Raw genomic sequence first — 12,020 nt, forward strand, 5'->3', positions numbered from 1 at the left:
TAAGGTAGAGAATGGTCGAGGAAAGCACCAAATGTGATGACGATACATACATGCCCCCACACAGGGATGCTTCCAGAAAACATAGGCTCTTTAGGCCTTCCATCCCATAAGGAGCCTTTATGGGCCTCCTTGCTTGCTAATGAATAAAGGAGATGTGGGGCACAGCTTCAGACTGGGCACAACAAGATCAAGGTCACAACACCGAAGCCGCGAAACTGGATCCCACGGAGAAATCCACAGAGTCTGGGTCAGTGACGACCCGGATGTCCCTTCACTGGCTTCATACAGCCACTGACCTCTGCCCAACACACAGAGGTGTCAGGGAGTGCTGGCCCTCAGAACCACTGCTTCCCTGCCAGGAACCAGTCAGGTGTGGCTGGGCACAGTGCCCCAAAATTCTGGCCCTCACTCTGGCTCTCTGCTTGTGTGAGGGGCAGCGGTTGTTCTGATTGTGACCAGCTTTCAGCAAAGTTTCAGAGCACAGATGTCCACTCCAGGACCTAGGAACAGAGTCCCTAACATCTCAGTGGATGGGTGGGATCTGAAGTAGGAGATCCCTTAACATAAAACCTGCCTTCCCAACCAATGTCCCCCAACACACCAAATGACTTGAAGTGGAATTCCCCATCCTGGCCAAAGTTGTTGCCCTGGTTTACCTCTGCCCAGCCTAATATGACCTCTTTGGTGGGCGGAGGGAGCATTCCAGAGCTTGACCAATGCTGTGGTTGGTCAAGGGTAGTTAGTTGGATATGAAGTGTCCTCCAAAAGGCTTGTTAGGGCTTGAATGTGAAAGGTCCTTCACAGGCTTGGGTGTTTGAGCACTTGGCCACCTGGTGGCGCTGTTTGAGGCTGTGGAATCTTTAGGACACATGGTCTAGATGGCAGATATAGGACTATAGGGACTGGCTGGAGGACTATACCCAGCCTTGGTTTGGGCCTGAGATTTCTAGTTTCCGGTTGGCCAAGCTGTAAGAGTTCACTTCCCAACCACAGACAGAAGTCAAATGGCCGTGCCTCACCCACCATGCATTTGTGAGCTAAAAATAAATCTTTCTGTATTTTGTCTCAGTAACAACGAAAGTGTTAGTACAAGGTTTGTGTCTTAGAGCCCTGGTCCCCAGCTCTTGGTCCTATTTAGGAAGTTCTGAGAGCGTTAGGTGGTGAGACCTAGCTTGAAGGAGTGGGCCACTGGAAGTAGGTCTTTGAAGGTGTCTCGTCCCAGGCCCTTCCTGTGTTGCTCTCTCTGTTTTCTGGTCAGCTGTGAGGATAACAACCCTCCTCCACCACATGCTTCCCCCCCATAATGCTCTGTCCTAGCACATGAGGCCAAACAACCTCTGTAACAGTGGCCCTGAATAAATCTTTCCTCCTAAAAAAAAGATGTGTTTATTTCAATTATCTGTTTATGGATGTTTGCTGCATGTATGCTTGTTTACATGTGTGCTGTACCCATGGAGGCCAGAAGAGGGGGTAGGAGTCTCTGGAACTGGAGTTACAGATGGGTGTGAGTCAGTATGTAGTGCTGGGACTTGAACCCAGGTCCTCTGGGAGAGCATATTTCCTCTTTTAATTGGTGTGTATCCGGCATTTTGTCATAGCAACCAGAAAAATAACCACACAGTCAGTGACATACAGATCTCTCTCCATCTTCCCCACATCACCAATCAGCACTTGCCCGAGCCCCTCCGCTCTGCTCACACCTTTAGGGGACACCAGGACCAGCCAGACATGAACATCAGCCCCCTGACTATACCAAGAAGGCCAAAGCTATGATGGGAATGTCAAGACAAGGGAACCTCCCAGGGGTCGTGGAGTGCCTTTCTTCCGTGGGCTTGGTGTGTGCAAGTATTATCATATTCAAGTATGGAGCAGGGTGTGGTGACAGGCATGGAGAGAGGCTGGACAGAGCTTTCTAAAGGGTACTTTGTGACTTAATGCCAGGGTGGGGTGGAGGGTGGCCTGAGGGGGTCCTGTCTGTTGGGCTGGGCAGGTATGTGGTACTTCCACACTTAACTCCCCCTGCTTAACACTTCTCTTTTCTCTGCTGCTTTCCAGGCATGAAATTCAGCATCAGGCCCCAGCAGCATGTAAGTTCTGAGAACCCCATAAATCGCAGTTGCCTGGGGAAAAGTAGGAGACGGCGAGAAAGACAGTTCGGAGCTTATAGTGAATCCATTCACAGGAAGAAAAATGTGCCAGGTCCTTTCCAAGGGCCTTGGGAACAAAACCCGGGGCTTTGGATCCATGAATTTCTCTTCTCTGTTAGATGGCTCCTTTGGACTGTCCTAACAGACACAGTAAATCTGAGCAAGTCTGCAGGCCACCATTTCCCACCACCCACCCTGGCCAAGCCAAGGTTCCTGGGAGGACTGCACCACCTTGTGGTAGAAATTATATTTGCAGTTCTGATCACACATTCCCGCAATACCGTGTGACTAGCAGGTCTTAGACCAGAGGCTCATACCATCAGCACCAGCCTGCCCCAACTTCCCTTTCATGAAGAGAAATTTAAGCCAGAATGGTTAGAGCCCCCTGCCATGTGGAGGGCCAGGGTTATGTGGCCCTCCATGCCCAGTTGTCCTAAACATCCTAACCACTTCTCTTCTTGCCCCAGGATGGCCACTTGAGAATACCCACAGAAAGGATCACAGGAGATTCAACTAGCAGATCCCCAAGAGGTCTCCAACTTCAGGTACCTGACCAGCCTCGACCTCCCCAGAAGGCGGCGGGGTCTCCTTTGCGACTCCAGCAGCGCAGACGGAGACTGCTCATCAAAAAGATGCCAGCTGCAGGGACCATCCGAGGCATGAACTCGTCTGAGACCTTGGTCCAGCCAAGACCCCACACCGTGGACAGTCGCTGGGCCAGCCTGCATCAGAGCCAGCAGGAGCGCAAGCGTGTGATGCGAGAAGCCTGTGCCAAGTACAGGGCCAGCAGCAGCCGCAGGGCTGTCACTCCGCGCCACGTGTCCCGCATCTTCGTGGAGGACCGCCACCGCGTGCTGTACTGCGAGGTGCCCAAGGCAGGATGCTCCAACTGGAAGCGGGTGCTCATGGTGCTTGCAGGGCTGGCCTCATCCACTGCCGATATACAACACAACACCGTCCACTATGGCAGCGCCCTCAAGCGGCTGGATACTTTCGACCGTCAGGGCATCGTGCACCGTCTCAGTACCTACACCAAGATGCTCTTTGTCCGGGAACCCTTTGAGAGGCTGGTCTCTGCTTTCCGAGACAAGTTTGAGCACCCCAACAGCTACTATCACCCTGTCTTTGGCAAGGCTATCCTGGCCCGCTACCGGGCCAACGCCTCGGGGGAGGCACTGCGGACTGGCTCCGGCGTGCAGTTCCCGGAGTTCATCCAGTACCTGCTGGATGTCCATCGGCCCGTGGGCATGGACATCCACTGGGACCACGTGAACCGACTGTGCAGCCCCTGCCTCATCGACTATGACTTCGTGGGCAAGTTCGAGAGCATGGAGGACGATGCCAACTTCTTTCTGCATCTCATCCACGCGCCTGGGAACCTGACCTTCCCGAGGTTCAAGGACAGGCACGCTCAGGAGGCTCGGACCACGTCGAGAATCACCCATCAGTACTTCGCGCAGCTCTCCTCCCTGCAGCGGCAGCGGACCTACGACTTCTACTACATGGATTACCTGATGTTCAACTACTCCAAGCCTTTCTCGGACCTGTACTGAGGGGTGAGGCCTGCTGGCCAGGGGAGGGCCTTGTCTGCCCACTCACCTCCAGGAGCTGAGCTCTGGAGCTCCCTCAGATGATGGGAGGCGTGGTGGCTGTGGCCCTAGGTGGGATAGAGGCCCAGACATTGGACCTTGACTCTTGTCCCACACCTACCCATCTCCTCACTGGGTTGGCTGAGCTTGCTTCTGGGTGCGCAGATGCTCCAGCTCAGCCAAGATGCTGACAGGGAAGCCTGAGGGCCCCAGCGGTAAGGGATGTCCTGCATTCCCTTATCCTCTGCCTTGTACCAGACCACGAGGTCTGCTGCTTTTCTATGACCCAGGGGAGGTCTGAATAAAGCACATGGTTTTCAGAGCAGTGGTGGCTACTCCATGTCACGCCGTGAAGTCATAGGGACCTTGGCCTATGCTTTGGGGGAGTTTTCGAATTTTAGTTTTTAGATTTATTTTACTTTTAATCGTATGTGAGTAAGTGCACATGAGTGCAGATGTCTGTGGAGGCCAGAGGCGCCCGATTCCCCCAAGGCCGTTGTGAGCCCTCCTGGAGGTGCTGGCAACCAAACTCTGGTCTGAGCTACAAGAGCAGTGTGAGTTCTTGACTGCTAAGCCATGTCTCTGCTTCCTGCTTCTGTGTTGTTAAAACAGGGTCTTGCTGTGTAGCTCTGGGTTTTTTGGGGGTTCGTTCCTTTCTCCCAATCAGCCGGACCACCTGGGGGCCCTCCTAGAGGGAAGTCCCTGTGGGAAAGACAGACCTGTCCCCACTGAGGGAGTTGAGTCCCTTGTGTCACACCTTACAGCAGGCCCTCTGAGGACTGCTAGAACAGAGGCATGCTCCCTGCCAGCTGCCCATTGGGGCACCGAGAACAGCGGTCAGTCCGTGTGGTTCTCACAGTGGGGAATGATGTTGTCCCCAGCTTCCTGGACACCTGGCCTAAGCTGACTAAAGCTATAATCTGCATCTCCCTGACCCTGACCATGACCTCTAGCCCTGTCTGTTCACCTGACAAAACACTTCAAGGCTGGCACATTACTCATCCTTGAGGAACCAGCTTTGGGGGAGGGGAAACCACTCCTCAAGCATATAGTTCCATGGCAGAACTGATTCTGAAATTGTTACAAGCCAGAGTGATGTCAGAAAGGTCCCAGTGGAAGTAATGTGGGTGCTTAGAGTGTGGGTGTGACTGGAGCTGTGTGGACTGTCTGTAGGGAGAGGGACGCACTTTGTATTGGGGGCAGATGTCTTTGCCTGTCTCACCAGGACTGCTGGGAACCTCCGCTTGCCTTTCTGGACCCATCCATGGGGCAATCGGCAGGTCCTCCTGGGAGACGGTTCCTAAAGCTGTTCCTACTGGAGAGGACACTGCTGTTGGATCCCTAAAAAGAGACAACACTGAGTCCTCAGAGCAGTGGATGCTGCTGGACTCCAGCTAGCTTCCACACTGACTGGAGCTAGTCCATCTCCATTTTGCCTCCACTATGGACTCTGGAATCTTCCATGACTGGAACAAGTAGCTGAGGCCACATTCATCCTGGAGCCCTGAGCAAGGGTGAGGCTGCCCTCCAGTTCCAGCTGGAGGTGACCATCTGATAGTGAGGGACCCAGAGGGACAGGGAAGAGGCTAAAGTCACAGCCTGAGGGACTTGAGACTCATTTAAGGCAGGTGTTCAAAGGCTCAGAAAGCCAAGAAAGCTGTCCCTCTACCTGAGCTGGAACCAGCTCTAGACCTATGCGAGAGAAGGCAAGAGGGGCCTGGCTAACTGTGGCCCGGAAATAGCAGGCCTGCACTGTGGCTTGGTATGCTGCTGCTCAGAGGCAGACAGGATTGCCTTGGGCCACCACCACAGTGTGTGTGTGTGTGTGTGTGTGAGAGAGAGAGAGAGAGAGAGGGAGAGAGAGAGAGAGAGAGAGAGAGAGAGAGAGAGAGAGAGAGAGACTAAAGATAAAACATGTCACAGGGTCATTTTTCAGGGGCACCCAGGCTTGAGCTGGGCAGACCTACATGAAATGTATCTATTAGCATTTATAAGGGAGGGAGAGCAGGACACAGGGCTATGGCAATAATCAGAGTCCCCACCTTGGTGGCCCCCAGCATGGCCGTCAACTGATGGTCACAGGCCCAGCCCTGAGGCCCTGCCTGGAATTCCCTGCGGTGTCTCCAGTCTCCAGACTCATGGGCTTGTGGGAGACTGTGCAACATAGCAAAGTGTGTGTGCCTGCCTGTGTGTCGTCTGCCTATCTTCATGCCCTTCTGTACGGCTCCTCCCCATGACTGGGTACCCATGTGGGCAGAACCGTGGACAATCCTGTCCCCACTCCTCTCTGGCAGCATCTTGTATTCACAACCCAGTCCTGCCCAATGTGCCCACCATGCTCCCTGAAAGGGGACCATCTGATCAAGGACCTAGGAAATGTCACCGGGGTCAAGAAAATTCATCAAGTTTGAAGAGTCTCAGGTGCTCTCCTCTAGTGTGACGTATCACTCAGGGCCTCCCTAGGACATCTGGATAGAGTCAACAACAGACATCGCAAAGCACAGGGTTGCTCCTGGGTTCTGAAAGTGAGCCAAGCTGGTAGGAGAAGCCTCTTCTCCAGCCCAAGGGGCTTGACTGCTGACAACATTGACTTCATAGGTGCAGAATCGCTCATGACCAGCAGGAGGAGCCAAGTCCTTGCTCCTAAACAGAGGCCTGGGCATCCCTAGCTGGGCCACCAGGTGGCAGCAACATTCCAGAGCCCGGTGGGTGACACCAGCCCGGGAAAGAATTGCACCCCCAGCCTCTCTACAGTGAGATTTCGGCTTCCACAGAGTCTCTAGGAAGACCCTGAAGGCTATTTTCAAACCCATCAGTTCCAAAAAACCTATCTCTCCCAATACCATGCTCTCCACGACCTCAACTTCTCTCACTCCTAATACGGGCCCAAGATCAGGGTCACCAACAGCAGGCAGGGGAATGTTTTCCAGTGTCCATCCAAGAGGTACTACGTATTTTCTGACCTCACTGGCAGCATGCATAAACCACACACACACACACACACACACACACACACACACACACACACACACACACACACATTCAGACACACAAGTACATACCCATCCTCGCATTGACACATACCTGTTCTCTCAAACACAGCCAGATCAGACACACGGACACATGCACACACATAATCATGAGCATTGTCTCTCTCTGTATTTAAATAAATGGGAGAGAACCCAGGTAGCCCCCGCCATCTTGTCAAATGTAAGCACTTTCTGTTGGGTCCCGTTTTCCTCCAAGCACCCAGTGCTCTGCCCCCTCTCTCTGCCTCCTCCTCCAAGACATCACCCAAGCACAGTCCTTATGCTTTCCCATCAACAGAATACAAAACTAAAGTCACTCCATCTTAAGGAAAAAAAAAAAAAAGCAAGGCATGTTGGTGCATGCCATGTGATCCCAGCATCCAGAGGCTGAGGCTGAGACAAGTTTAACTGTGAGTTTGAGACCAGCCAGGGCTGCATAGTATGACCCTTTCTCAAAAATAAATAAATAACCCGGGTAGTGGTGACACATGCCTTTAATCCCAGGAGGCAGAGGCCTCTGTAAGTTCGAGGCCAGCCTGGTCCACAGAGAAGTTCCAGGACAGGCAGGGCTGCACAGAGAAACCCTGTCTCAAAGCAATCAAATAAATAAGTAAAAGTCTTCCTCCAGAGCTTGCCTCTGTTCTATCTTTCCCACCCATACTCACCCCACTGACTCTCCTCCTCTACCTCCTCTTTCTCTGAAAACACCCCCACCTCCATCCCCACCCCTAGGATCACCCCATCCCCACCTCTTTCTAAACGGTTGGTGCGGTTTCTTCAGCCGCCTCCAGTACTGAGTCCAGTAGCCACTCAGCTGCCTGTGCACCCCTGAAGGACTCACCCCTGTGCTGTGTTCCCGATTTATACCCCCCCACCTCTGGCGGCTCTCCAGCCCCCTCTGCTAGCTGCCGGCCCCACGTCCGCATCGGCACATAAAGAGGAAGTCTCGGGTCTGCAGCCGCACCTGAGCCTGGCTGGCCTCCTCCACCCTAGTTCCTCCACTCTCAGGGTCCCGCCTCCTAAGGGGGTCGTGACTGCATCCCTTTCTCCCTCCTGTCTTTTCTTCTTTGCTTTCTTCTTTCTGTTAGGGCAGCATCTTGCTACCACAGCCTAGGCTGGCCTTGGAGGCACTCAGTAGCCCAGGCTCACCCTCCGCTTCCCTCCACCTCTGCAGTGCTAGAATCAGAATCATGATCACCATAGGCTAGCCAGGTTCTTTTCCCTGTTTGGAGTGGTCATCTAAACCCATGCCATTGTCCTCTCTAGTCTTGGCTCTTGAAGTCATAAAAAGTCACACATGAAGATCCAGCTCTCAGGAAACCGAGGCAAGAGCAATGCTTTGAGTTCAAGGCCAGCCTGGGCTACACAGGGAGTTATAGATCAGTCAGGGCAGCAAAGTAAGGCACTGTCTCAGATAACGATAGCAATGGGGCTGGCAAACCGGCTCGGGAGGTAAAGGCACTTGCCACTAAACCGGACAATCTAAGTTCAATCCCCAGGACCCACATGGAACTCTTGGAAGTTGTCTTCTGACCTCCACATGTGAGTGGCAGCATGCACACACACATGAAAAGAAACAAGAAAATGTAGTAAGTTAAAAAAAAGAACTGGGGCTATTGGTCATGCCTTTGTCTATTGCCTTCTTAGACTCCTCAGTGAAAGGCTGTGGTCCTGTTTAAGCACCTGTCAACATGCTGAGGCCCTAGGTTCAAGCCCCAGCAGACACACACAAAGTCATGGTATTCACAGGCTTACCCCATAACTGCTCTGCATACTTCATGGATGTATTATCTTATTTACTTGCCATTACCACCCTGTAAGATAGATACAGTGCAATTGTATCCTCTCCAGATTTTTACAGATAAGGACAGTGAGACACAGAGAGGTTCAACGATTTGCCTGCGGCCGCATAGCTGCAAAAGGACTGTCTGTTTTCAGCGCCAGGCAGAGCGGTCTGGTGTCCAGTCCTTACCCACGTGAATACTTTGCTGCTCTCGTGGGGGATGGTTTGTGAGAGCAAATTAGGAATCCAGTGGTCTGGAGCGAGGGAGGGACAAGCTTTGCAGGGGACTGTGGGGTGGTCTCTGATGAACGCCCTCCCCCAACAGCCCTGTTGCTGGAAGGTAGCATGGGGAGACCAGAGCTGCCCCCCACTCACCCACCTAGCAAGTGTGACAGAAAAGAAGGGGACAGGCCGGGCGGTGGTGGCGCACGCCTTTAATCCCAGCACTCGGGAGGCAGAGCCAGGCGGATCTCTGTGAGTTCGAGGCCAGCCTGGGCTACCAAGTGAGTTCCAGGAAAGGCGCAAAGCTATACAGAGAAACCCTGTCTCGAAAAACCAAAAAAAAAAAAAAAAAGAAAAGAAGGGGACAGATCCTGAGTTGGCTAGCACATGCTGGAATGTGAGCAATCTGGAAGTTGAGACATGATGATCCATGGCAAGTCGAAAGCCATCCTTGGCTACACAGCAAGTTCTGAGCCAGCCTGGGCTACATGAGAGACCCTGCCTCGAAAAGTAAAAAGTAAGGGAGTAAGGGCAGGAGCAGCAAGAAGAACAGGAGGAGGAGAAGAGGAGGAGGGGGGGGAGGGAGGAGGAGGAGAGGAGGAGGGAAGGAGGAGGGGGAGGAGGAGGAGAGAGGAAGGAGGAAGAAGAGGAGGAGGAGAGGGAAAAGAGGAGAAGGGGAGGGAAGGAGGAGGGGGAGGAGGAGGAGAAAGAGGAAGACGGAAGGAGGAGGGGAGGGGGAGGAGGAGAAGAAGAGGAGGAAAGGAGGAGGGGGAGGAGGGAAGGAGAAGAGGAGGAGGAGAATGAGGAGAAGGAGAAGAAGAGGAGGGAAGGAGGAGGGGAGGGGGAAAGGAGGAGAAGAAGAGGAGGGAAGGAGGAGGGGAGGGGGAGGAAGAAGAGGAGGGAAGGAGGAGGGAGAGGAGGGAAGGAGAAGAGGAGGAGGGAAGGAAGAGGAGGAGGGATCAATCCTAACCAGCCTGGTCTGAGAGGGAAGGCTGAGGAGTAGAGAGAGATGGGTGGAAAATGAGAACTGGAACCCTCTCTTGGATGGACAGACAGTTTGACCACAGTTCGGAGGAGTGGGCAGGTCCCACCCATACACATTCCCTCTGGGGTGTCATACACACTGCCAGGAGACCTCGCCTACTGCCTGCCCATCACCTGCCAGCCTGCGGCTCCCTGTCATCCACAGCTTAAGGCTGCCCAGGAAAGTCTGTGTGTCTGTCCAAGCATCTGGCCAGCCTGGCACCCTGGCCAGGTGGTAGCTGTTAAGGTACAAATTACAGCTTCTCCTTGGGGTGTGGAGACCCAAAAAAGGGCATGGAATGATTCAGCCTAGCATCCGGAAGGGAGCCCCCGATGCTCTCAGGGGTGTCTGTGGGTGGCAGTCCCACTGCCCCAGAGACCTGCTTGCCCCACCACTGTGGGAAGGAACAGGGCAGTCAAATCCAGGCCGAGAACAGAAGCTGGGGGATCAGAGTTTTATTCTCCAAACCCATGCGCAGATTTTTACTTTGCCTTTTATTTATTTCTTCTTAAATCCTGTTTCTCTCCCTGAGGCATCTAATCTATTATTTAACATCGGATTGTACGATTGAAACTCCCAGGCAAATTGAAAATTATTTGTGTTGGAGGTTTCAGGCAGGATGCTAAGACTACCATTTCTGGGGGACTCTGAGATCCAAGCAAAGGCAAAGACGGGGCATGCAGCTCTGATCCAGGAAGGGGTCGGACAGAGCAGGGTGGTGGACAGATCCCAGGGCCTCAGGCGCCTGGGGCCAGCTGCACTCAAGCCTAGCACACCCACTACTTCACACAGCTCAGGGCCATTAATCTCCATGTAGCATTTCACTGGGGAAATTCTGTAGATGCCTCCCACCGGTCAAAGTCCTCAAGAGGCCAGGCAGGTGCGATCAGTCACCTGGCTCTGCATCCACCTCGGGGAAAGCCTCAGTCTCAGGAGAATGATGGCATGGGGACAGGGGCTCACCATCATTTTTCAGAAGTTAGCTCTCCATGGATTGGCAGCCAGGTAGGGCTAGCCTCAGGGAGTTGGCATAGACCGAACCGTGACCACTGACTGGAAGGTGACCAAGGAGCAGGGCTTGGGATGGCCTGGAGAGGGCATTGATTAGGGTTGCTGAACCTCAAAGATGGACAAGTCATGGGACATCATAGTATTCAAAACCAAACATCAAGGGGCTGGGGATACAGCTCAGTCAGTAACATGCTTGCTGCGTAAGTTCAAGGACCTGAGTTCAGATCCCCAGCACCCATGTGCAAGCCAGGCACAGTGAAGGATGCCTGTCATCCTGGCACTGGGGGTGTGGAGATAAGCAGACTCCCAGAGCTTACCTGCCAGCAGCCAGCCTAAAGGCCTCAGGCTCAGTCTCTCAGTGAGAGACTTTGTCTCAAAAAATAAACTGGAGAGGAATTGAGGAAGAAGCTAGATGTCAACCTCTGACCGTGTGGGTGGGTTTGGACCCACAGGAACAAGCACAATCACGGTGGGCCCCTTACCTGGGCAATGGAACAGCATGTATAGGGAAGGAGGGAGGCTGCCTGGGAGGGCTGATACCAGCTCCCCAGTTAACTGTTAGGTCCTGATAAGGAGATGAGACTCTGCTGCCACTAGGAGGTGGTAAAGAGCTTCGAGGAGCACCATGATACAGCTTCCATATCCCAAAAGGTCAAAACGGAACCTGAGTCTGGCCTGATACTACTGCAGGTCTAGCATCCAGCTACCCTACCTGAACTTGAAGCAGGAGGATGGTCAGTTTAAGGCCTGCCTGAGCAACACTGAGAGATTCTATCCTAAAATTAAAGAGAGAAAGATGGAGATGTCCCTCAGGGATAGACTACTTGCCTGGAATGTGTTAGGTCCTAGACTCCATTTGCAGAACCTCGAGGTTCTAGAACCCAAGATCAAGATGGCAGTAGCTGGTTTACACAGAGGCATCTCGCTGCTGTGTCCTCACAGAATGCTAGCAATCGGAGAGCAGCCTTGCGAGGTTTTCCTAAGGATATTCTTGCCATTCCTGAGAGTTCTGCACTCATGACTTCAGCCTTCTCAAAGGCCTCCTCATGGAGTGAGGTTTCTAACCCAGTGCCTCATGTTGGGGAGGGGCAGTGTTCAGCCCACACCACGGTCACTTGGGGCAGACACTGTGTATTGCACTCACCCCGTGACGGCATCTGAGTCGGGACCCAGGGCATCCAGATCACGGTGAAGCATAGAGATTACTCACATGGC

At 53.2% G+C, this 12,020-nt stretch overlaps 1 protein-coding gene and 1 long non-coding RNA gene across 8 annotated transcripts in view; one reads left to right on the forward strand and one right to left on the reverse strand.

Moving 5' to 3' along the window:
* The window catches only part of Chst8 (carbohydrate sulfotransferase 8), a 133,170-nt gene extending 129,109 nt beyond the window's left edge, over nt 1-4,061 (forward strand). For all 6 annotated transcript variants that reach the window (XM_052761548.1, XM_052761542.1, XM_052761543.1 and 3 more), the window contains 2 exons: nt 2,056-2,087; nt 2,615-4,061. In XM_052761548.1, the coding sequence (XP_052617508.1) occupies nt 2,058-2,087; nt 2,615-3,700 (1,116 nt within the window). In that variant the 5' untranslated portion in view covers nt 2,056-2,057 and the 3' untranslated portion in view covers nt 3,701-4,061. The remainder of the gene's footprint in view (nt 1-2,055; nt 2,088-2,614) is intronic.
* The window catches only part of LOC128124826 (uncharacterized), a 56,424-nt gene that overhangs the window by 30,235 nt on the left and 14,169 nt on the right, over nt 1-12,020 (reverse strand). The window lies entirely within an intron of this gene.

The sequence above is a fragment of the Peromyscus californicus genome, unplaced genomic scaffold (assembly GCF_007827085.1).
Source record: "Peromyscus californicus insignis strain IS unplaced genomic scaffold, ASM782708v3 Scaffold_4__1_contigs__length_199733344, whole genome shotgun sequence".
NCBI lineage: Eukaryota > Metazoa > Chordata > Mammalia > Rodentia > Cricetidae > Peromyscus > Peromyscus californicus.